Here is a 26,149-nt window from a genome sequence, read left to right as displayed (position 1 = left end):
AGTTTTCAGCCCATTGGAACGCATTGAACGGTTTTCAATGCATTTCAATGGGCTTTTTTATTTCACTTTATGACGTTTTCACTCTACAGTGATTTCACTGGAATGAATTAACGTCGTTGAGCGAGGCACCACTGTACTCCATTTTATTAGCATAGGATCACAAGCCATGCTGGCTGAAGAAATGATATAAATCATAACACAAGACACCAAGACACCAAGGCTGAATGTACCTCCTTAATCTTTGCTTAAAAATCAAACTAAAGAAAGATGAGAATCTCCTTCTGTGATCTTTCTTGATTTACATGCTCCCTCTGGAATCTAGGCCATTTCTGTTTTGTCTCTCTCACACATACCCCTGTGGATGTGCCACCGTCGCTGTGATCTCTGGGAGTCTCCGACATGATGTTTCCGTAAACACAGGCCAAAATGGCATTGACCTTTTCCACCACAGCATTCAAGTCAACAGAGCTGGAATTTTCCCCGTCCCAATTAACCACTGCAAATGCCACTCATATTGCCTGTCAGGAGCTGCGGCAAGAAGAACGCTCACACCTACTAAATCTGCTTCTTTACCCAAGCGATACAGTGAATCAGCACTTCCTTGCCTCTTTCTTTCTTTCTTTCTTTCTTTCTTTCTTTCTTTCTTTCTTTCTTTCTTTCTTTCTTTCTTTCTTTCTTTTAAAAATCATCTTACCTAGCAGTATGGAGTTGTTGCAAAATAAAAAAAATATATGAAATCACAAAAATAAAAAACGTTTGGGATCTGGCTAGGAGAAATACTTGTTTTCAATTTTTTCTACAGGTGCCATACAGGTTGGGTAGGTGTCCAATTTGGGGACCAAGCATGCTCTTTTTTTGGCTTTGTGGAAGTCAAATGTAGTTGTGGGGCTCACAGAACTTCTCTACCTGTGTCTGCCGTCACGAAAACAAGAGCCACTCTTAAACTTCAGCAATAAGTTTGGGGTTGCCGATTAACCCGTGAATCAGAACCTCTTCTCCTGGGTTATATTTCTCACCAACCTAGGAAACATCTAGTGTTCCTGTTAAACTGTTGCTGTAACTTGGTCTCAGTTAAGGGCTGATGTCAACCTGGCCCTTTAAAAGAAAGAATGTTCTTGATGAAACCCAGCAGAAGTTGGTTTACTTTGATACTTCTACATAAACCTTGTTTCATTGACCAGTGGTACACTTGATTACACTGTCTTGTGAAGGCTGTGTCTAAAAAATAATAAGCAGGATTTGTGAATCAAACAGAAATTTATTTAAAAACACATAAAAGGATAAAAAGGTTCAGTTAACAGGCAAAAGTAAACAATGTTCAAAACTATCAGGTTCCTTCACTGCATTTCTTTATAATTTTAAAAACTTTTTCAGTGAGAGAGGGAGGATACAAGTTCCAACAAAACCTAATTAATTTACACCACTTTTTCACTTTTAGCACTCACTAACACCGGCATCAACTCCAAATAGCTCTGAGTCCCGCTAACACAAAACTACCTACCTCTCTCACACACACACCTCTTCCCCTTTATATCCAAAACAGCATTTCTCCAACAAGGTATCACCCAATTTATCAGTTTACATGTTCTGAAATATTCCTCCACATCTCCGAACCGTTGTAACTGTCACTCCTGGCACACAATCTAACTACAAGAATCAATCAAACTCCCGTTGCCATGCACGCGGTCACAAACAAAATATATTTACTTTGTAAAATTGCCACAGTAGTTACACTGGGACGAAGTAGTGGAAGAGTTTCTCTAGGAAATGTCAGGAACTGGGAAAGCAAAAGAAACTTTGGAGTGGAAGCAAGGTTGGGAATGTTCGGGGGAAAAAGAAAGAGGATTTGGTGAAAATCCTTAGAATAGATGTGCCATCCTTTCCAGGAATAAATTCCCTAAGAATTGCTGCTATGATAGTTGAGATCCAGTGTAAGATAAAGAGACTGATTTTTTTTTGTAAGGAAATCCCTCATCCAGATTTTGCCTCTGCCATAAACTCATGAGGTGACCCCAAGCAAACCATTTCCACTTAACTTCAAACCCTAACCTTTTCACACAGACCTTGAACTGAATTCCTCATTGATAAGATTCTTATAAATATAAGATATATGCCTCAGTATTAGCAGACAGACTGAAAAAAGTTCTGGTACATATAATTCATGAAGATCAGTCAGACTTCTGCCAAAGAGACAGATGAGTAACAATATTAGGACAATATTAAATGTGCTAGAATATTATGAGATACAACCAGCAAGAGCGATGGCTATGATTTTTCTTGATGCAGAGAAGGCCTTTGACAACGTCAACTGGGATTTCATGTTAAAACAATTAGAAATCATGGAAGCAGGAAATGGCTTTGTTGAGGCAATAAGGACTATTTATAGTCAACAGAAAGCGAAGATCAGAATAAATGGAAAACTTACACAGGATACAAAAATACACAAAGGAACAAGACAAGGATGGCCATTGTCTCTTTTACTGTTTGTACTATTTATTGAAACATTATTACAACAAATTCGACAGAACACAGATATAAAAGGACTCAAAATAAGAGGGGAAGAATACAAAATACAGGCATTTGTGGATGACATGGTCTTTATTCTAGAGAATCTGATAAATTCAATGAGGACACTGAAAGAAACAATTAAAATTTTTCAGAGAAGTATCTGGACTACAAGTAAATAAACAAAAAACAGAAGTTTTGACCAAAAATATGAAGAAAAAGGAGATCTAGAATTTAATAGAAATGACAGGTTTTAAAGAGGGGGAAAAGTTAAATACTTAGAAATTCAGATTACAAAAAAAACCCCAAGTACTTTGATTAAAGACAACTATGTCAAACTGATTGGCATGATCGAAAAAGATCTGGAAAAATGGTCAAAATGTCAATTATCATTTATGGGGAGGATTGCAGCTGTGTATGATATTTCTCTTTCAGACAATACCAGTCCTTACAAAACAACTAATACTTCAAGAATTTTCCAAAAAAAAAATGAAGTTTGTCTGGCAAGGGGAAAAAAAAACCTAGAATAAAAATCAAAGCATTTCAAGATGCAAAACAAAGACCAGGCTTTGGACTTCCAGATTGGTTTATTATAATGCCTGTTCTCTGGTTTGGATAAAGGAATTGATAGTTTTAGAAAATGATAGAATACTAAAACTAGAAGGACATGATTTAAATCTAGGATGGCATGCTTTCCTATGGTATCAAAAAGCAAAGGACAATAAACAATTTAAGAATCATCTCATAAGGAAAGCTTTGAACTGGGTATGGACTAAGATCCGGGAAGAAAATTACCAACATGTTCCTGAACCGGTCTCACCAATAGAAGCATTCACACAACCAAAATTGATGGAAAAGAAGAAAATCTTGAGATATAGAGATTTGTTTAAAAAGGATTTAAGTATGAAACCAAGGAAAGAATTAGAAGAACAAGGTATAATACTTGATGGATGGATAAAAACACAAATAAATGCAATATATATAAGAGATAAAACAAATAGGATTTTGTAAGGAACAGACACCATTAGATAAGGAACTTCTGAATGTAAAGGAAAAGCTGACCAAAATGCTGGATAATTATCTACTAGAATTAAAAATGCAAGATGAAATAGTTAAAGAGTGTATGATGAAATAAGCCCAAAATGTGGGCCATAATATTAACATAAAGTCATGGTCACGGATATGGGAAGACAATATTAAATTAAGAAAAGGAATTAACTATAAAGAAAATATGTATACGATGTTTTATAGATGGTATATGACACCTGAAAAATTATTGAAAATATATCAAAGTACCTCTAACGAATGTTGGAAATGCAAATTAAAAGAAGGTAGCTTTTATCATATGTGGTGGACTTGTACAGAAGATAAGAGATTTTGGAAACAAGTCCATGGGTTTTTTACCAAAATTTTTTTATATTCTATAATTCCATATGAAGCTGAACTAGTTTTTGTTTAATATAATACTAGATTTGATAGAAAAAGAAAAAAGATACTCGATCATACTGTGGTGCTTCGCTAGACAGTTACCCCGCATGACAGTTTTTTTGCTAGACATTGACTTTTTGCGATCACTATAGCAATTCGCAAAACAGTGATTCCTATGGCGGAATTTTGCTGGACAATGTTTGGTCCCTGCTTCGCAAACTGATTTTCGCTAGATGATGATTTTGACAGCTCCCTCTGCGCTTGCAAAACGGGTGTTTTTGGGACCTAAGCTGCGCAAGACAGTGATTTAAACAGCTGATCGGCGATTCGCAGAGCGGCTTTCCTATGGCCAATCTTCGCTAGACAACGACGATTCTTCCCAACTGGAACACATTAAACAGGTTTCAATGCATTCCAATGGGGAAATGCTTTTCGCTAGACGATGATTTTGCTAAACAGCGATTTCGGTGGAACGGATTATCATCTTCTAGCGAGGCACCACTGCATATGGAACTACAGCAGCAAGAATTTTATATGCCAGATACTGGGAAAAAAGAGGCGGCTTGAACAATCCAGGAGGACACATTGACCTGAAATATGTTGATGGTGCTACCGACATTCCTTACAAAGTTATCATAGAAATACCTGAAGTTTGAGTTTGAAAGAGTTACGTAAATGCCAAGTAACATTCTTTCTTTCTTTGCTGCAGTGGGCAAGTACGCCTGGGAGACTCTTGATCTATTCCCTCCAGGATCTTGTAGTGTACTCAGAAGACTAAAGATGCCATGCACATTAACCCAGAAGAGAAGAACATGGCTTCAAGGATGATTGACTAGCACAGCATCAAGGCACGAAATGTGCTCCATGCTTTTAGGTGGGTGCTTCTCGGATCTGAGCCGTCAAATGTTTCAGGGGTTTCTAGGACCTATTCAAAGTGCAGTTTCCCCTTCTGGAAACATATGCCATTTCTGCCTGATAAAACCTACTCACACAAATATTAAGCAATGCAAAAAAATAAAATCAGATCACTCACTTAATCCATATGGGTTCACAGTATTCTTACACAAACAAATGTTAGCTGGGGAAAAAATTCCCCCTTTTTTTACAGTACTCCTAAAACTTAAACTTCTTAGGGACTTTATCTAATGAGAGGGACAATAAAGTATAAATTGTAAAATGTGAAGTTTAAATTTTAAAAAAGAGTGTAATCCCAAATTGATCTCAAAACTCAAATAAAAATTGCTGATTGAAGCTTCTGCATGGCTAGGCATACCACTGTTAATTCAATAGAAAATGTCATTTAATTGTCAACTGCCTGTATCTTAATGAAAAGAGGATCAGAATGCAAGGAAATGTCCATCAAGAATAGAAAATCCCTCACTTTCTCTCCTCTTTCTATTTTTTGTTACACTTTTGTGTATGGTCAGAGATGGGGACTCAAGACACACAACTTGCTGTCAAGTTGGACTTAAGTTGCATCGGCATCTTAATTCAGTCTTGACTTGGTTCCCCCCCCCAATGACTCAGACTAGACTCATGACTCAGAACTCACCCACCTCCTCCCTTTTTTTCTGGGAAAAAGGCTTGTTTTTTTTTTATAAAGACTTGCTACCAAAGACTCAGACTTTGGGGGACTCAGACCCAAAGAATTACAAGCCTCCCTGTATAGGGTGCTTCATTTTAGCTGTGTATTTGGTACACAGTTAATTATCATACCTTTTTCTCCACTTACACTGATAAAAGGTCAAAACTTAAATTTTTATACTGTTATGTAACTCTATGAAACTTCAACCTACAAGGTAATTGTACAAATAAATGCGTTTGGGGCTTGACAGTGTTGCATAAATACCAAGTAGCGTTGTTTGCTTCTTTCCTGCAAGGGCAAGAGAAATGAACTTATTCATAGTGCGTGCACATGAAAGTAAAATCCATCCAGGTTATTGCTTATAAGACAGACGTTCTTCTAGACTTATCCATTCAGTCTGTACACAGAACATTTGTGGAAAGCCAGGCTAGATGCAGATGAAGGAGGAGTGAAAATTGGTGGAAGGAATGTCATATAATTTAAGATGTGCAGAGGACACCCTCTGGCAGAAAGCAGCAGTGACTTGAAATAGTTATTATGGAACATGAAAGAAGAAAGTGCCAAAGCAGGATTGTAGTTGAACATCAAAAAGACAAAAAAACACCTTGACTACACAACCTTTAACACTGGCAATTGGTGGAAAGAATGTCATATAATTTAAGATGTGCAGAGAACACCCTCTTACTGGCAGAAAGCAGCAATGACATGAAATAGCTATTAAGGAACATTAAAGAAGAAAGTGCCAAAGCAGGATTGTAGTTGAACATCAAAAATACAAAAAAAAACACTACCCCATGACTACACAAGCTTTAAAACTGGCAATGAAGAAATTGAAACAGTGAAAGATTTTTGTATACCTTGGTTCCATCACCAATCCCAGTGGAGACTGCAGCCAAGAAATCAGAAGACGAGGACTTGGAAAGTCACCGACGAAGGAACTAGAAAAGATAATCAAGGGTAAGGATGTGTCACTGGAGACTAAGACCAAGATCATCCACACTCTTGCATTTCTGATCACCCTGTATGGGTGTGAAAGCTGGACATTAAAGAAAACTGACGGGGGGGAGATTATTTTTCAAATATGGAGGAGAGTCTTGTGAACTGCCAGAAAGATTAACAAGTGGGTCCTAGATCAGATCAATACTGAATTATATCTGCAAGCAAAAAATGTTGAAACTGAAGGCTCTCTTATTTTAGGCAAATCACAAGAAGGCAGGATCCTCTGGAAAAGACCATTAGGCTGGGAAAGGGTGGAAGGCAGCAGGGAAAGAGGAGGACCCAATACGAGATGGACTGGCTCCCTAAAGGAAGCCACAGGGTTGAGTCTACAAGAGCTGAGCAGGGCTGTTGAGGACCAGACATTTGGGAGATCACTTATTTATAGGGTGGCCATAAGTTGGAGGTGACTTGATGGGATGTAATAGCCACAACCTCTGGATAAAATACAAGTTGGAGCTCCCCATCAGGGGCCTGGGGACCCCCCAGCGTCATTTGATTTCCTGCACAGAGAGTGTGTTCTGCTCTCTGCCTCCTTCTGGAGGCATTTCCAGCCGACACAGCCCCCCACGTGACACCCTAAGGTCAGTCCCTCCTTCCCTTGGCCAAAAATGCAGCTGTCGGCCATCGGGTGCCTTCCAGCTATTCCAGACCAGGACTTCCGTCAACCTCCCTCGGCACGATCAAAGTTCAGTGATTTAGCGGGTTTTTAGTCCAAGACCTTGGAACACACCAGGTTGCCTGTGTGGGCCTACGAAAAGGATGAGTCACATTTTGTTCAGGCAGCTGTCAGGATGTGTCGAGCCAAGCTGTGGCCAGGCTGTATTTATTTCTCGGAAGGAGGCAGGCAGAGGCTTCCAAGTCAAGCCCCGATGCCTCTTACCATCAGAGCCACTGGGCTGGAAGGTACTGTATCCCTAAAGGCCATTTAGACTAGCCCCAAACTTGATTTTAAAAACCCTTTCTTTCTTTTCTTTTCTTTTTCTTTCTTTCTTTCTTTCTTTCTTTCTTTCTTTCTTCCTTCCTTCCTTCCTTCCTTCCTTCCTTCCTTCCTTCCTTCCTTCCTTCCTCCCCTTCCCTCCCTCCCTCCCTCCCTTTATTTCTTCCTTCCTTCCTTCCTTCCTTTTTCTTTTTCTTTCTTTCTTTCTTTCTTTCTTTCTTTCTTTCTTTCTTTCTTTCTTTCTTCCTTCCTTCCTTCCTTCCTTCCTTCCTTCCTTCCTTCCTTCCTTCCTTCCTTCCTTCCTTCCTTCCTTCCTTCCTTCCTTCCTTCCTTCCTTCCTTCCTTCCTTCCTTCCTTCCCCCCCTCTCTCTTTCTTTCTATACTGCTCCCATCAGTGCCCCAGCACTACTCTAGGTGGTTCACAGTCAAAATACACAATCATAATAAAATAGCGTAATAAAACCGTATAGCAAATAACGAAGTGGAAGGGAAAAGAAAAGGCACCAGAGCAAAGATGAAACTAAGCAACCGATAAATCATGAAAATAAAAATAACAGTCGTTGGACAGAGATGTACAATCACCTCAGAGCAACGAGGGCGGGAGTGGAAAGCCTCCCTGAAGAGCCATGTCTTCAATTGCCTCTTAAATATCACCAGGGAAGGAGGGGGGGCAGGCGAAGTTCCTCTGGAAGCTGCTTTCACAGAGATGGAGCCACTGTGAAGAAGGCCCTCCTTCTTGTAGAAGATTTATGGGCCTCCCTTGCAGTGGCTACTCAGATCATCTGCCATGATCTGGTGGGTTGGACAGCTGACACTGGGGCAAGACGCTCCAACGAGTAATTTGGTCCCAAACTGTAGTCAATCTTCTTTGCTTGAAAGGGTTACATACAGTTATAACATACGTTTACAAACCATGTTTCCATGAAAGATCTTAGAGTAGCATGCATGCATGGGGCTCCTCAGTTTTACTCCAGCTCTTTACCCACCGTTGTCCAGTGAGTTTCTGTAAGGAGGATTTGAACCCAGGCCTTCTTTATACATGCCCTACACACCACTCACAGCACCCCTGCTCAGAAAAAAATGGTTGAAGACATTTGGTTGGTGACACCAGCAGGATGTAAGCCATGACAAATTCATTCCACGAATTTCAGTGCAACTTTTGTTTAAGCGACATTTCCTGGATTCAACTTCTTAACTCTCCTTCGCATCCTGGCCTTTCTTTTCCTCTTTCTAAAGCTTAAGAGGACTTAGGGTTTTACCCACATAATTCAACGGGTATTTTAGTGGCCAGGCTGCGGCCAGGAGCGAAATTTGGAACTGTTACTTTGGGGAACTACAAATCCCATAATCCATCAGCCCCCAAAGTAACCTCTCCAAGCTCTACTTATGGATCGCCACATTATAGTGGTGCAAGTCTAAATCAAATTGGAGAGTAGGGAGGGATAAAGCAAAAAAAAAAAAAGTATGTTGCTTATATACTAGCCCCTGGTGCTCAAGGCCTCCACCCCAAGAGAGCTGAGTTTCCAGTTTACCAATCTCAGAAGAATGGACAGTGGAGTCAACCTTGAGTCAGTTACCTGAGCCTGTTGGGATCAAACTCAGATCACGAGCAGAGTCTTCACTGCAGTACTGCAGTTTAATCAATGCACCATGAAGAGAAAAACAGGCGCCATTTTGGAGCAGAAGGTAGTGACTGTCTCCAAGCACATCTGCCATCCATTCCTTTCCTAAGTAGCGTGATGTCTTTGTTTATGGGAATATCTGTGCCTTTGCAAGCACAGTACTCATTCCAAGAGTATGAAAGGGATTCGTGTTCTTCTATGGCTCTCCGCAATACTATGTATGCTACACCTTCATGTGGAAGTTCAAAGTCGTTCTCACAGATAATATCCAATTGACAGATGTTGTGTGTTCTCTTGCTCCATTTTTCTCCAACCAGCTGGTCTCCATGGCTTGGATTTATTAGTTGAGCTGTTCAGTAGTTCTGTCAGGTGTGAAAGCCACTGAGTGTATAAGTCAGAGGGAGAGCCCTCACCCATTGACACCTTTCCCTTTCAGAGTGGTGTGTCGCTGACAACTTTATGAACCAATTCACAGTTCTATTTGGAAACATATAGTCTTTGTACGGAGTTGGGGGTTTGCAAAACCCAGCAAAATGCAGGGTGAAATCCGTCACGGTGTCACTTTGCGTGACTGAAGATTGCTCGCAGACTTCTACACTTATTCTAAAGGGTGTCATACACCCTTGGCAGCTAGCTTAGTTCTACTTTTCCTGCCGTGACAGAAGTAGGGTGATGAGATGCAAAAGGATTTTTTCCTTTTTTTTTTCTTTTTGCCTTTCCTAACAGTACAGAAGATGGAGCGCTCTTGAGCGAAGACAGGCAGGAGAATAGCTTCCATGGTTCAGAACTCCCATCTTGCCTAGTTCTTAAGAGGCTCAGCCCTCATGTCCTCCTAGTGAGCCCAAGGTTTAGGATGTAATGGAGAGAGAGAGATACATTAGGCCGGCTTCTAGGGTTGTTTGCATAAGGTTTGTGTCACTGGTGCAATTAATTGCAGCTAATTAATAAGGGACGTGGTGGTGCTGTGGGCTAAACCGCAGAAGCCTGTGCTGCAGGGTCAGAAGACCAGCAGTCATAAGATCGAATCCACGCGATGGAGTAAGCTCCCTCGCTTTGTCCCAGCTCCTTGCCAACCTGGCAGTTCCAAAGCATGCAAATGCGAGTAGATAAATAGGTACCACCTCGGTGGGAAGGTAAAACAGCGTTCTGTAGTCACGCTGGCCACGTGATAATGGAAACTGTCTTCGGACAAGCGCTGGCTCTACGGCTTGAAAACGGGGTGAGCACCGCCCCCTAGAGTCAGACAATGTCAAGGGGAACCTTTACCTTTACCTAATTAACCAGGGGCATGTCCACTCACATGCCTGAACAAGCCATCACGGCTTCACCCCAGCAACTAGGGAAACGACCACAGCCGGTCATGCAAACCGGATGTGAACACCTGCAGGATCCTGGCCACTGATTTGGGTGGGGAGTGGAAACGGGTCAGAGTTGCTTGGCTCCCTTGTAAGCCAAGAATGAACAAACACCTTATTCCTTTTTGGGAACTACACAGAGAGTAAGGGCAGGTCCTACAAAAGCCATGTGATGCTGTGTAGTTTTAGGATTTACTCCACCCTGCATCTTATAAACAAGAGTGGGCTAGAAGGTGGATGTGGCTGCTGAATGCATTCTGAGTCACCCTGTGCATGTGAGCGTCCCTTGGCAGTCTAATGCAGTACAAATTTCCCCCGACTGCACTACTTCCGGCAAAGGTGGATGAATCATCAGATGCCGGAGCAGATCATGAGTCCCTGTTGCTTGATATTGGTTATCCTGACGGTCAAGAGCCTCCCCACCTGCAGAAAGGGCCCTTTCCAATTCCTGCCAGGAGATATAATAATAATAACAATCATCTTTGAACGGCAGAGCTGGAAGAGACCTCGTGGATCATCCAGCCCATCCCCAGTTAAGGAGGCACATGGGGGAATCAAACTCCCAACCTCTGCCATCGCAGCCAGAGACCTAAACTGAGGTCTCCAGATGCCAACTGGCATTGAACTGGGTTTAATCCCAGCCTGCTTAGCGTGCGAAGCCCATTTGCCATTGTTCCTCCTTCCTGTTGCATGAATTTTCCCTCTGCATACGCAGTATATTCCCTGGAACACAGGAAGCTGCCATTTTCATGAGGAAGAGCTGAGTTGCTCTCTTGCTTATCCATGAGATGGATGATGGAACGGATGTGCCAGACTTGGCCTTGCAGTGTCTTACTGCTTTTTCAGGTTTACCCACATGGCTCAGAAATTGTGTCTCTCTTGGTTCCTCCCTTTCCTACAATTCCTTTTAAAAAAATTTTTGTTGTTTGTTTAAATTTGGTAATGGAATAAAAGTGGTCACCCAGCTTTGTTGGCTGAGGGAACTAGATGCTGTTCCCCCATCGTCTTAGGCAAGGGAACTGATCGTTATTTACAAATAGATACATACAAGCTTTGCCTTTCAGAAATCTCTATTACTTTCCTGTTTGGGTCACCCTTTTTAGAATCCGAGGAAACTGAAGTTATCAGAAAATGCTACGTCTTTTATATCTTTCTGCACAGAATGATTATATCTCTGTAACGTGGCTCCACATCCGGCACTTTCTTCAGCCGCGACATACCCTGTGTTTACTGCTCTCACCTTTCGCCCTTCCTCCAACCGGTGGAGAATGCTTTTTGATTTAATACCAGTGTTTCGAACACCAACACAAAAGTTCCCCAGAACTCTATCCTGTTTTTAGTCTGTTTCATAACTTGGCCAGCCAAAAGAATGGGAGTGAGAGAGAGAGAAAAAGAAATTGTAATCAAAAGAGTCCTACATTCTTAGGAAGGGACCTTTTCTGTTCTTTTCATTGCTTTCACTTTGCAGAACTGAAGGAGGAATGAAATGAAACGAAATGAAAAAAAAAATGTTCTCAATGGCTGTGTTTGAGAACATGCTTTGTGGTAGGAAAAGCTGGGGATGTTAAGGGCCAGCTCTCAGCAGGGTGCTAGCTATCTGTTCTATAATTATATATATATATAATTTCATATGAATATATATATATATAAATATATATAAATGTATTCTGTCAGTCTGCAATGGAGAGAATTCACAGCTATTTATCCTGAGTCAGTGTATCTCTCCCAATAATGAGTAGAACTGTATGTTTGTTTTATGGCATATGATGATATTGTATTACACAGTAGTCTATATTACACCCTTCCTGTCACCCCACATGGTATTTTTTAGACTAAATCTACCATCTCTGCCCCAATTAGCTTATAAGCAAATCAGGGTAACAAGAACAATATAGCAGAGGCTCAGTGAGAGCAAACTGGGATCAATCTTCACACAGTTCAACAGATCTATGGTGCGATCTTACGTATGTTTGCTCAGAGGTGTGCCCCAATGAATTCACTGGGGCATATACAGGGAAGCAAATACAGGACTTCAGCCTTAAAAAACAAACTTCCACCTGTCTGATCACAAGTAAGCTCTGCTGAGTTCTGGGGTAAGTGCAGTCCTTGGGAGTCATTGGTTGCAAACAACTGGTTATTTGTAATTGGATTCTCTTTCCAGCAATGCAGGTGGGACAAATTTATATAATAGTTCTATCTTAGAAATAATCAGGAAAGGGCCATATGTCGCTCAAAACAACACAAATGCAGGAACAGGATATACCTTTATTAGACTATAAAGAAAATTTTAAAAAAGTGAGATTTCGATGATAATTCATCTTCTTCAGGCTGTGCACCTAGTTCTTGTGGATAATTCCAAAATTATATGTTTGTATTAAAGTCTTGTGGTGGCGCTGCGGGTTAAAGCACAAAAGCCTCTCTGCTGCAAGGTCAGAAGACCCGCCGTCGTAAGATCGAATCCACACAACGGAGGGAGCTCCCGTCGCTTGTCCCAGTTCCTGCCAACCTAGCAGTTTGAAAGCATGTAAAAATGCGAGTCGATAAATAGGTACCACCTCGGTGGGAAGGTCACGGTATTCCGTGTCTAGTCGCGCTGGCCATGTGAACACAGAAACCGTCTATGGACAAACACTGGCTCCACGGCTTGGAAACAGGGATGAGCAACACACCCTTGAGTCGGACACAACTGGACTAAATGTCAAGGGGAACTTTTACCAATTAAGTCCCAAAGTCTCACGGCCAATATAGGGGCCAGGTTTAGCTTCTTAGTTGGAAATGACTTCAGTCTGCAAGAAGCCTGGGCAGGGCGGGGGGAATTGTGGATTCAAACCCCTATGTTTTAACATAGTGAGGGGTGACCACACTTCTTTTGCAGCATGACTGTAACTTTTTAGTTACTTCTATAGTTTCAGGTGTTTGGCCTCGGGGAGGGAGACTGGTCCAATGGCTGGCCGCATGCTCTCTTTAGGGTACACACGGAACAGGAAGCCAACAACAGCAGATGGCTTTCTGTTGCCAAACTTGGTAGAAGAAAGAAAAAGGTGTGGACATTGCGTTTGCTCCAGCAGGCTTCCCACTCGACGACCAGTTATGTGACCTATCTTGCAACCAGTGAAAGAATGAACGAGTGAAGGGGAGTTTGTGGAGGGGGAGTGGCGCTTCATCAAGGTCCCTTCTGCTTCTCATTTTAGGCAACAGATGCTAGCTGATGTGTTTCACACACAAGCCAGCAGCTCATGGCACCCATGTTTTTGAAATTAAATAAAAATAACTATTCTATTTACTGCACAGTGCTTCTTTTGTCAAGAAAGTGCCCACAGTGAAATCCAGGAGGGCGGCTTTAGCTGTAGGCCATTTCGCAACTGGCCCTTTAAGAAAAGGCAAAAAAAAAAAATCATTTTATATTTTTAATAATGGATGTGGTGCATCAGCTGTAGTCTATACATAGTTTTTAAAAAAATATTTCCCACCTCCCCTACACACTGCCAAGCAAGAGAAGTGATAGCATCAGAGAATAATTGAGTTGGGAGGGGCCTAGGAGGCCATCCAGTCCAACCCCCTGCTCAGTGCAAAAATCCAAATCAAAGCAGATCTGACAGATGGCTGTCCATGTTTCCCTTGAATGCCTCCAGTGTGGGAATGCTCACCACCTCCCAAAGCAATTGGTCCCATTGTCGTACTGCTCTAACAGTTAAGAAGGTTTTCCTGATATTCTACCTAAATCTGGCTTTCTCTGGCTTGAGCCTATAATTATGTGTCCTGCACTCTGGGATGACTGAGAACAGATCCTGCCCCTCCTCTGTATGACTATCTTTCAAGTATTTGAAAAGTGCTATTACATCTCCCTTCAGTCTTCTAGCTCAGCATGTCCAGTTCTTTCAGTCTTTCCTTATAGGGCTTGGTTTCTGGTTTGCCAGTATCCTGAAGTGGGTCACTTATTAAGCCACTTCAGGAGCCATTTCTGAGGGAATGGTCAGGCTTGATTAGATTGTTGCAATCAAGCCTTTCTGTTCCAAAGCAGCTCACCCTAGATCACCCCCTGCTGTGAGGGTAGCTTGCACCCTTAGAAACATAGCAATTTCCCTTAAACTTCAGCTGGTGTCCTGAGATCTGGCCAATATATGGGGCATTGCACCGGATCCAGAAGAAATCATTGAACTATGGAGAAAGAGTACTCATTGCTCTGTGTAGAATTAGGAATCGGTGCCTTCTCAACAGAGTAGCTAATTCTCCGTTTCAGAAAAGAAAAGTATAGTCTAAACATATAATGATTATTTTGCTGTGGGAACAGCATGACGTCTTTCTGAAAGCCGGCTTTTGGTAGAACCCTCTTAGCAAATACACACAGGAAGAGATTTGTTTTCAGCTGTAGGCTTGAACAAAGGGCTACCTGCCTGCCGGTGTCTCGAAAAACCGTTGCTGAGAACAGCAGGAACGTAAGTTCAAGAGTTTCTCCTGACATCATCAAGTCCCCCCCTTCCCCATCGTGGAAGGCCTGATTCATCACACAGCTTTTGTGCTTCAAGTGTCCGATGCTTCAGAAAACGATTTCACAAAGAGCAGCTGGCCTGTCCTTCTCGGACAATTATGAAAACAAAGATGAACCTCTAGAACTGCAGGGCTGTTGGTGTCATGTCCGGTCCAAAAGGACAGGTCTTCACTGAACATCACGGAAAACACCGAAGAAATGTTGAGTTATTTATAGGTCTAATACAGAGGGGAGAGGGGAAAGGTCATCTTGTACAAAGGTTTGCTTCACTTGGGTTCAAAATCCCTTCTTAGATGCACCCTTTAACATGTGTCACAGATGCCAAGAGCAATGCCATCAGGAGGCCAGACTCCGTGACGGGTCTGGAATCCCAGCAACCTCATTCAAGGTGGAACAGTCACAGCTGAGACACCAAACTTAGAGGCACCCCCCTTCATGAGGAGTAATGGCAGCATCAGCAGAAGGGGAGACTTCCAATGATAATGAGGGCAGAGAAAGATCTGGAGGGCAGCTATTGGGCGGCTGGTGGAGGATCTTCCACAGACAACGGCAGAGACCCTCACTTTTGTTAGTACTGTACATAAGAAGGCAATGGTAAACCACCACTGAACTTTTCTAATGATGAGACAGTCCACAAAGGAACAAGAGACAGTGCTGGAAGAGGAGACTGCCAGGCCATAAAGCACTCTATCAGCTACTGGGGAAGAGCAAAGGATAAGTATGAACAGTGCTGTTGCTGAAGATGTAAATAGATTAAAGTTGAAGTGTGTCTAGAAGTACAGATTTAAAGTCCACATAAAATACAGATTTTTCATTACTAAACTCTATTGACCGTGAAGAACTGTGGATTGAATCCGGAGATTTGATTAGGGAAGAATGTAAAAAGACAATTTGTGTAGTCAAAAGAAAAGAAAAACCTAGATGGATGACAGAAGCAGCAGTTAAAATTGTTAAAGACAAGTGAGAAACAAAAATAAAAAAGTGACAGAAGTAGGGTCAGAATTCTGCAACTGTCACATAGAGACAGAGAAAATTATTATGATGGCTGATGCAAAGAAATAGAAGAGAACAAAAAAGATAAAAAGCAAGAGATGTTTGATCCAAAAAATCAAAGGGCAAGATAAGCCTAGATTAGGAATGCTGAAAGGCCAACAGGAAGGCACACTGAACAGAAGAAAATAAACAGGAGGCAGAAACAATATACTAAAGACTTATACAGAAGAGATAAAAGGATGACAGACACCTTTGAGGAGGAATCCTATGATGGCGAATATGCAATTCTAGAGAGCAAAGTGAAAGATGCTCTATAAACACTGGGAAGAAATAAATCACCAGGGGGTGATAGGATACCAGTAGAACTACTTTAATCTACAGAGACTGAATCTGTGAAAATCCTAACAAGGATTTGCCAACACATATGACAAACAAAACAATCACCCACAGACTGGAAAAGTTCGATATACATTCCTATCCCGAAGAAAGGAGATGCCAAAGAGTGCAGAATCTATAGGACCATTGCTCTAATATCCCATGCAAGCAAAGTGATGCTCAGGGCGTTGCAACAAAGGGGGTATATGGGTTGGATTAAACACCATTGGATTGAGAGGGTCCATGTGGACACTGATATCAAACCAACCTGGGGTCTTCATATGGTCATCCAAACCGAACACAGTCACAGAAGAGGATGCGAATCAACCGGTTGTCACTAGCCAGTCAATGCTTCCGAACTGAAAAATAATTGCTCTGGAAATTTCAGAAAGAAATTAGAAAGGGATTTCAGAAATTAAAAAAAAATTGGGGAGCAGGGGATGCTCTCAATTTCCTGTGGGCCAAAGCTGGAACAAGCTAAGAGATGGAACGAGAAACACCGCCTAGAGTGGTCTAGTACGACCAGATAGGCGGGATAGAAATAAAATAAATAAATAAATAAATAAATTCATGGCACGCAAGCATTCCTGATTTGTGCCTGGCTTAGAGAGACTGCTTATGGGAAGATTATCTTTAGTATCACTTCAGTATAATAAGGCTGATAGTGCTCTTGCAAACCCATCATGAGCCTGGGTGAAAGAGGTGGACTTGGGAATGCCACTGCTTCAAAGAGGAAGAAAAAGTGATAGAAGGGCCCCCTCTTTTCAGCCATGGGGGAGGGGTGTTCAGCTTCCGCCACTTGGGCCGAAAGGAGATCTCTCAAAGCCCTTTACGAGAAAGAAAGAAGCCCAAAACGCTGTCACTCAAACCTGGGCCTTCTCTGTGGTCACTGCATCACTTTGGAACTCCCTCCCACCTGATGCACAAGGAGCCCGATTCCCCCTCCCCTGGTTTCAAGAGACAAGTCAAAACCTGAAAAGAGGGGCCCATTCGCTTTTCACAAGCCTTTTATGGCCTGACCCCAGAGTGGGGCTTTCCCCACCCCACCCCCCTTTCCCCCCTTTTTTGCTTATGAACCTGCCCTGTTTTTGCTGCCTAATATCATTGTATTTAATATTTTTAAATATGTTATCATCTTAATTTTTTACCAGTTATTTTAATTTTTGTTATTATGTTTCATTTTTCCTGAATATTTGGTGTTATTGGGGTTGTTTGTATTGTGTAATTATGAATTGTTTGCCATCCAGAGTAGGGGCTCTGCCACTAGTTGGACGGGATAAAAATAGGTAGGTAGGTAGGTAGGTAGGTAGGTAGGTAGGTAGGTAGGTAGGTAGGTAGGTAGGTAGGTAGGAAGGAAGGAAGGAAGGAAGGAAGGAAGGAAGGAAGGAAGGAAGGAAGGAAGGAAGGAAGGAAGGAAGGAAGGAAGGAAGGAAGGATGGATGGATGGATGGATGGATGGATGGATGGATGGATGGATGGATGGATGGATGGATGGATGGATGGATACTAAAAGAAAGCAAAATTATATGTAGGAGCTCTAAATTTTAAAAAGTGGATCATGCAGCAAATTTTTAAAAAGTGGATTTATTGGACTACTAAAATGTAGGAAACAAAGCAAAACAAGCAGGCTTTCCGATCCTGCACGACGCTTCTTCAGGCTGGACACTGCAGTGCTTTGGAAGGGGTGGGTTAGAAAGGGGAAAGGGCAAAAATTATTTGGGTTGTGTGTGGAGGCTTCAGCTTCTGCACTTTCAGCAAAGTCCCAAGGAGGAAACCGTGCCTTTATGAAACCATCTGGCGATGTGTTGTCTCTGATTTCGCCCCTAGGGATGTAGAGGCAATCTTTTTTTCTTTCGTTCCATCCCCCCAAGGGACGCCAGCCACTTGATGAAGACTTTGCCGCCTTTTATCAAGAGGCACAGCCTTGGCTTTGGTTGGGAGCAGAAGCACCCAGGAACATGGCAACCTTCGTATCATAAAAACTGGCAACCCTTTGTTTCTAACCCTAGTCAAGATCAAAGTCACCGGGTGAGTTTTATGGCTCAGTAGAGAGCTGAGCGAGATTCTGGCATGAGTTGCTGTGGTTCTCGCCCATCTCAAACCATGTTGCTGCCTAAGGACAAGAGGGAGCCCCCTCCTAGTCCCCTTGCAGAAGCCGTCTGGGTTGGGAACTGAATTTGACTTCATCCTTAGGGTTGTGGTGTGGACAGAGTGACAAACTGGGACTCAGGATACCTGGGTTCAAATCTCCGCTGAGCCATGGAAACTCACTGGGGGTGGTGGTGGTCGTAAGTAAAACCACTCTTTAATTTCCTGTCTTATTTTGACATCTTTATTAGGATTGCTGTAAATGGAATATGACCTGATGGCAGATAGCAACAAGGGGGCATCATCTTCCACTGCCTCTGAATGGAGACCAGCTTCGTTGAGGAAGGGAGCCCCTTTAGCACCCACAGCTGGGGCCTGCAACCGAGAGTAATGGCAGGGCTGGGGGTCCCTGTTGCCTCCCCTAGCTGCTGCCCAAAGTGGATACCTCACTCCCGGGGTGACAGGCTTCAGTGAGTGATGGTAGCTTTCATATGAAAGAGCAGATTCCGAGTGGAGGGTCTTCTCCTGACCTCCAGGAGGCAACTCTGAAGAGGACAAGGAAGGAAGGAAGGAAGGAAGGAAGGAAGGAAGGAAGGAAGGAAGGAAGGAAGGAAGGAAGGAAGGAAGGAAGGAAGGAAGGAGAAGATGGAAGAGGAAGGAAGGAAGGAAGGAAGGAAGGAAGGAAGGAAGGAAGGAAGGAAGGAAGGAAGGAAGGAAGGAAGGAAGGAAGGAAGGAAGGAAGGAAGGAAGGAAGGAGAAGATGGAAGAGGAAGGAAGGAAGGAAGGAAGGAAGGAAGGAAGGAAGGAAGGAAGGAAGGAAGGAAGGAAGGAAGGAAGGAAGGAAGGAAGGAAGGAAGGAAGGAAGGAAGGAGAAGATGGAAGAGGAAGGAAGGAAGGAAGGAAGGAAGGAAGGAAGGAAGGAAGGAAGGAAGGAAGGAAGGAAGGAAGGAAGGAAGGAAGGAAGGAAGGAAGGAAGGAAGGAAGGAAGGAAGGAGAAGATGGAAGAGGAAGGAAGGAAGGAAGGAAGGAAGGAAGGAAGGAAGGAAGGAAGGAAGGAAGGAAGGAAGGAAGGAAGGAAGGAAGGAAGGAAGGAAGGAAGGAAGAGGAAGGAAGGAAGGAAGGAAGGAAGGAAGGAAGGAAGGAAGGAAGGAAGGAAGGAAGGAAGGAAGGAGAAGATGGAAGAGGAAGGAAGGAAGGAAGGAAGGAAGGAAGGAAGGAAGGAAGGAAGGAAGGAAGGAAGGAAGGAAGGAAGGAAGGAAGGAAGGAAGGAAGGAAGAAGATGGAAGAGGAAGGAAGGAAGGATGGAGAGTGTAGACTGTAGAACTGGCCTTCTCTTATTGGCATAGTATGCAAATATTTTGATAAAATATAAAGCAATTAAACAAAAAACAGGCAGGCAGGCTTGGACTGAGTGTGGAGAATCAATTTCACTTTCCACATCAAACCGGGACTTTAATACAGTATGCAACCCTCATTTAACAATGACTGCCGCCCACATCTGTCCTACCCAGAGATTATAGTTAGTGTAACGGTGGTTATGCCTGGATGTGTTTTGTGTGTGTGTGTGTGTGTGTGTGTGTGTGTGAGAGAGAGAGAGAGAGAGAGAGAGAGGAAGAGAGAGAAGGGGGCCGTGTGACTGTTCATCCCTGATTGAAAAGTCCTCTGCACATGCCCAGGAGCCCCAGCTGAGTGTCAACCTTCCGGCAGGGGGTCCCATTTGGCCCACCTCGAGCCCTGGGCCTGAGACGCCGCTCTGCAGCTGACCAGCAAAGCAAAGCACCGGGGCGGGAGGGGGGTTGGAGGGGTGGGATGAAGGACGCGCCTCTCTGTCCTGCCATGAAAGGGGGGAAAACACACACGGTGACGCCGGGGAAAGGGGGGGGGCTCCAGCACTCCACGGCGGGGGAGGCGGTTCCCCCAAGGGATCGGCCTGTGAGAGGGGGGCTGCGCGGCTTCTCGGTGGGTGGGGGCAGGGGGAGGGGAGGTGCGCGCACACACACACCCCAAATAGACGCGCTTCCTGGCTTCCCCCCGGTGGCTTTTGGTGCAGGCACCTCATTGTCATTCCCGGCTCGCCCCTTGGATGGCACCGCCTCCCTTCCCGGCTGCTGCCAAGCCAGAGGTGGGGAGGGGAGGGGAGGGAAGGGGAGGGGGAGGGGGAGGGGGGAGAAAGATGGGGGAGGACCTTCCCGGGCTGGGGGACCGGCGCGTTCAGCCCCGGATGCATGACTTCATCCTTCCGCTTGGGTTTCCTTTATGATGTAGGGCTCTCCCGAGCGCTCGGCTCAGACGCTGCTCCAGGCTCGCCGCCGCATCCCCGCCGCCGGTCGACGCTCCCTCGGCCGCCGCCTCCTGCCGCCTCCTGCCGCCTCCCCGCCCGCCCGCTGCCCCGGCGCGCCCTCGCCGCCTCCGACCTCCACGGGCTGCCTCGTCCGCCTCGTCCGGAGCGCTCTCCCTCTCGGCTCCTCGCCCGATTCCCCGAGCGCCCTCCTCCCGAGGAGACTCGCCCCGGCGCTGCCCGCCGCCACCATGTCCGAAATCCTGCCCTACAACGACGACAAAGTGGCCCATTATGGCACCGACTCGGAAGTCAGCGACATCTCCTTCAGCTGCCGCCTCCAGGACACCAACTCCTGGGGCAACCAGTCCAAGCGGCCCCCGAAGCTGGGCCAGATCGGGCGAGCCAAGCGAGGTAAGGCAGCCCGGCTTCTCCGGCCCCTCGGAGCACCTACTGCCCCCCTCCCTGGCCGCCCACTGGGTCTGGCTTGGGCGCCCTTTCCCCGGCACTGCGCCACGGACGCCCCTCCGATGCCCGGGACGGGGAAGGGCAGGCGGCGGCTTCGCCACCTTCCGGACGCTGCGCTGTCGCAAGAGGAGGAGGGAGCGGGACCTCTGGTGCCTTCTCTCCCACCCGCCGCCCCCGCGGCACAGGTCGAGTCCCCCGGTTCCCTGGGCTCCGGTCTGCCGCATGAATCCCAACCCCCCGAAGGTCACCCGTTCCAGCTCCCGGCAAGGCTGGGCGGCTCAAAGCGCGCGGGGCGCCCGCGCCATCCTCCCTGCGGGCTCCTCTGGCGCGCTGTCGGGCTGGCTCGGACTGCGCTCCCTCTTTAATCACCTTAAGCGGGGCTCTCGGCTCGCAGCCACCGCCATCTGGGCAGGGACGGGGGAGCCATTTTCCCCCAGCGGATTTCATAACCAGATGTTGAAGGGAAAGAGAGAGAGGAGAGGGAGGGACGGAGCCAGCCCCACGGGCAGCGCCAAGGGGCAGCAGGGCGCGCGCGGAGCGGGGGAGAGCAGATACACTCAGGTGTGTTGTTTTATCCCAGGAAGGGGCTCAAGGGAGCGCCCCGTTTCCCTTCCCTTCTCACCCCCCCGCCCGCCCGCCCGCCAGCCCTTTTTATGACCGTGTGCTCTGTGTTTGTCTCCCCTCCCCTCCCGGCAGTGGTGATCGAAGATGATAGAATAGACGAGGTGCTGAAGGGGATGACAGACAAGTCGCCTTCCGGGGTATAAATTCCGCTGCAACCAAAGGCGCCTGCACCCGGCTGCAGGCTGACCCCTGAAAATTTTTTAGCACTTTTGGCTGCGCATGTTTGTTGGGATTGTGGACAACAAGGAAAAGCGAAGAAGAGAAGGAGATGAGGCTGCTGGCAACAACACCCTCCACCCCCAACGCAGACCCCAACCCGGCGAGGGATCACTGATGGGGGGGTCCACCATCTCACCCTCCTCCGCCTCCAGCGGAGAGCCAAGGGGCAAACAAGTCAACCAACAAGCCAACCAACAAGCCAACACAAAGAGACCTTGTCACCCAACTCTGTCCTGATTACCAACCACCGGTACCGCCGCCGCCGCCACTACCACTCGCGCACGATGCCCAACCCCGGAGCAGCTGCATCCTCAACCACCCCTTCCAGAAGGGAGCGCCCTCTCTTTGCGTTGGAGCGGAAGGCAGTTCTTACGCCTTGGGGAGCTGTCCGTTTCAGCACCACCGCCCCGCGCGCGACGGTGGGTCCGCGCCTGGCCCCAGTCTCCCGAGACGCGCCCGCAGATGGGGGAGCTGTCAGGTTCAGCACCAACCTTGGGATGCTTTGCCTTGCCTAGCCGTCCGAGGGGAGGGGCAACCCCTTTTCGTGAGCACTTGCTGAAGTGCTGCCTGTATTTTTTTGTTTCCACCCCCCCTCGCCTTCCCGAACCTTCTCTTCCCGCATCCTTCTCTCTACCCCTTGTCTCCATCGAGCTTGCTCTCTCCCCTGCATTCCTAGGATCCAGCCTGTAACAGCGTCAAGTCCCCTCTTTGGGTCACCCCCATGCCACGATCTGAAGGTGCTGTTCTTTGAAGAGTGCTGAGCCACGAAATCGCCCAGCGCTCTCCATTTTTAAGGGGGACGGGGGTCTCCTTTAGCAATGCACTTTATACCGTTCACTCTTTTTTTGGGGGGTGGTGGCTGTGTAGCTGACACCTGCATAAGCTTAGACAAGCATACAAAAATCGACAGGCTTCTCTAAATGTAGCAGACTCATCCGCGTCCTCAGCCATCACTTCAGTATTTCGAACCAACAACGACTCCGCACTACATGGTAGCGCTCTCCCCCCTCACTCAAGCCACCTGTAATACCCAGTCCATTTGCAAAATACCAGCAGTTTGGAAGCAAACCCAACGCCAGCAGTGCTGAGTGGAAGACAGAGAGGTTCTGACGCAGATGAACTATACTATTAAAAGACAGTGATTGTTTTTTGCTGCCGAGAGACATTTTTGCTCCATCTTTTTTTGCATGAGCTTCCTGGTCTTGGTGCCACGTCTTGGTGCCACGAGTCATCCCACTATGGCACGCTTCTTTTTAACAGAAACTCCTCATATTTGTATTTTTATATCTGAATATTTGTTAACAACAATCTGCTAATGTCTAATGTCAAAACGTTTGCATCAAAAGATTGTTTGTAATTTTTTTCTCTCTCCCCATAACAGAAAGGCAGACAAGGTTTTTTACAAGATGGGTTTCCCAGTGGAAAGCAGATAACGTTGAAATAGCTGGATCTCTTAATTATATATCAGTATTGGACAGGACTTCTTGAATGTGTTTCTGGTTTTGCACACATCATCGTTAATAAGAAATGTATTTAAACAGTCTTATACTGCATTCAATGGCTTCGTTGATGGACTTTGTAGGAACACGATGACTTTAGGAAGAAGAAAAAACCTATTGCACTGTTTATGAATGTGATCAGATAACTTGCTGGTTATTTGATGCCTCTTCATTAAGGGGCAATGTTCAGAGTTGTTTTTAATTTTGTACTTTAATTTATTTTTTTTAAAGAAGCTTATTCTCGTCTGTTGTGCATGAGAAACCATCATCTTTTCAATAATATACAGTGACATTTTATGAAGACAAGCAAAAAAAAAACAAAAAGAATAATTATTGTCATGACATTCTAAGAATGACCCATTGTAAATTTTAATGCCATTTTTCACTGTACTGGTGAACAAAACTCAATGAATAAATACATACATGTACTGAAATGGAAGCAACCAGTTTTGGGTACGTATCATCCTTGGCAAAGATCAAATTCCATTGGTAATCAACATAAAACCAACCACTGCAGCTTCATCAGCGGCCAAGGACTCAGACCTAAAGGATTAAACTGGTTGAGAGATTCTTTAAAAGGCATTCACTTGGTTCTCTGGGAGTGATATCGGAATCCAGCCGAGAACCAGTACTGAGTTACTGATGCAACCGGTACCACTTTTCCTCTATTTGTTGGGCAAAGTGCTTATGGTGTAGGAATTGTGCAGATAGACCCAGGTTTCAGGCACAGATTTGCTAGCTATGGATAGCCTAAGTCTTCTGCCGTTGCCTGATTGGGATGACAAGTACTAAATGACCTAGTTTTGCTTGACAGACAGAAATAGAAATTCAGGCAGATGAGCAGCTTGTGGCTGTTAAATATTTTAACAGAGCCTCTCCGAGGAGTTGCCCTTTTTTTGCCTTTGGGAGACAGAAGGGACTCGGTGGAGGAAAGAGAGGGCAGAAGCCTGCAGGGAAGCTAGGCTGGAGGACACTTGCATGATGCTGGAGAGGGGGAGCCTGATGAGGCCATACTGCTGCATTGGGGCCAGACTGAAGCGGCAGCGGGCAAGTGGCCACAGCAGAACTGAAAGGGTGGCTCAGGGAACAAGGTGAAAACCATCACTGGATTTCCTGGATTCATTCTGAGCAGGAGGCCTTGTGAATGTCCTTCAAAAGCCACAGGGCATGTTTTACAAAAAGGGGATTAACAGGAGAAAGGCCAGCTCATTTCTCCTTCTGTTGACCCTGGGATTGTCCTTGAATTTGTTTAGTGGAATGCTGCTATAGTTTTTTTTAATAGTTTTTAAAATAGATTTTTGTTGTTTAACTCAAAGGGATCATGTTGCACCTCTTCGGCTGCTACGTCCACTCCAGTGTCACTAATAATGCAACACAGTGGGGTCTCAGAACTACATAGCATGCAGTATGATGGTGCAGGCATTCAGAGCCGGATACAAACATGCCAGTGTAAGCAAGGCATAATGAAACATTCAGCACCCAACCCATCGGTATGTATACGGTCAGGCAAACATCCCCATTCAGAGATCCTGCAGCTGTGTCTTCACTAAAGGTATTCAGAGCTACAGATGCTCCCAACGTAGGCACGGAGAAAGCTGACCAAGTGCTTAACACTCCTACAACTGGGTAGCATCCACTGAGCGACATAGATGCCCATGCACACACATGAAGGGTACATCTAGGTATCTTCACCCATAGGCCCATGCACACACATGAAGGGTACATCTAGGTATCTTCACCCATAGGCCCACATACCCCAGCACCAATTGTAACCAAATGGGATTCCATAGTGTTGCATGGCATTAAACACTCTCAGCCCTGCAATTCCCAAAATCAGAATTACAGATCCTTTCCAACTTCTGACAGCTAAACTAAGGAGCAAACAACTTACGTCTTCAAAAACTCCGGGCTAAATCTCATTGTTCCCATTTATAGTAGACCACCGAACTGATGGGACTTCTATAAATGTTGACTTAACAAATCTCATTCATTCAGTAGATCGACACTGGTTGGGACCGACAACTGCATTTTGCCTTCTGGCTTTGGGCGGATGCTTGCTCATTGCACAGTAGCAGATGTGCATTCCTCTCCTGTCCTTCAGCTTCTATGACAGTTTCCTTGCCATGCTGCAGTCTACAATGACGTTGCTCCTAAGAGCCTCAGGCGCTGCTCAGTCCCAGCTGGCTCTGTGTAAAAAAGATGTGCTGTACAGTCAGACATTTTAATTCACAGGCCAATTCCCTCATCTGGAGAGGAAGCAACATTTAATTAATCCTGGCGCCCCCAATCCCCAAGCACTTGACTGCTTTCAGGAGTCACTTGGCAGTAGTAAGTGGCTCAAGCAAGCAAGCACCACCCATCGCAAAAGTGGAGCGGACATTCCACAACCATGGACTCCCTTGACTTCTCCACATTAGACTGCACCACGCAGAGTTCTCTGCCCTCCAGATCTGGCAGAAGGCATCATGACACTGAAGGGCCAAAGCTAGTTTCTTTATTGGTATATGCAGGACACGGTGCCACCAGACAAAGCTCAACACGCCCAGTCTTGTCTGATGTGGTCAGGTAAGCCTGGCTGGGCCTGGTTAGTGCTTGGATGGAAGATGAGTAGGTAAAACAAGCGGTCGCCAAATAGGGTAAGCAAAGAACGATGCTGGAGAGGATGGGCAATGTTGAGGACCAATG

At 45.2% G+C, this 26,149-nt stretch overlaps 1 protein-coding gene across 1 annotated transcript; it reads left to right on the top strand.

Annotated features, from left to right (window-relative positions):
- Positions 1 to 20,589: 20,589 nt before the first annotated feature.
- CAMK2N2 (calcium/calmodulin dependent protein kinase II inhibitor 2) lies at positions 20,590 to 23,907 on the top strand. The gene is made up of 2 exons (XM_020815769.3): positions 20,590 to 21,068; positions 21,819 to 23,907. The coding sequence occupies exons 1-2, from the start codon at positions 20,906 to 20,908 to the stop codon at positions 21,887 to 21,889; spliced, it is 234 nt and encodes a 77-aa protein (XP_020671428.3). The 5' UTR covers positions 20,590 to 20,905; the 3' UTR covers positions 21,890 to 23,907.
- The last annotated feature ends 2,242 nt before the right edge of the window (positions 23,908 to 26,149 follow it).

Source organism: Pogona vitticeps, chromosome 3 (assembly GCF_051106095.1).
Source record: "Pogona vitticeps strain Pit_001003342236 chromosome 3, PviZW2.1, whole genome shotgun sequence".
Classification (NCBI taxonomy): Eukaryota; Metazoa; Chordata; class Lepidosauria; order Squamata; family Agamidae; genus Pogona; species Pogona vitticeps.
Note: the sequence above shows the minus strand (reverse complement) of the source record. Positions and strands in the feature narration are given on the sequence as shown.

What these genes read in the sequence shown, in the direction of transcription:
- CAMK2N2 (XM_020815769.3), top strand. Translation starts at nt 20,906, where the DNA reads ATGTCCGAAATCCTGCCCTACAACGACGACAAAGTGGCCCATTATGGC. An exon ending in GATCGGGCGAGCCAAGCGAG is followed by an intron (nt 21,069 to 21,818) that starts GTAAGGCAGCCC and finishes CCCTCCCGGCAG; the next exon opens with TGGTGATCGAAGATGATAGA.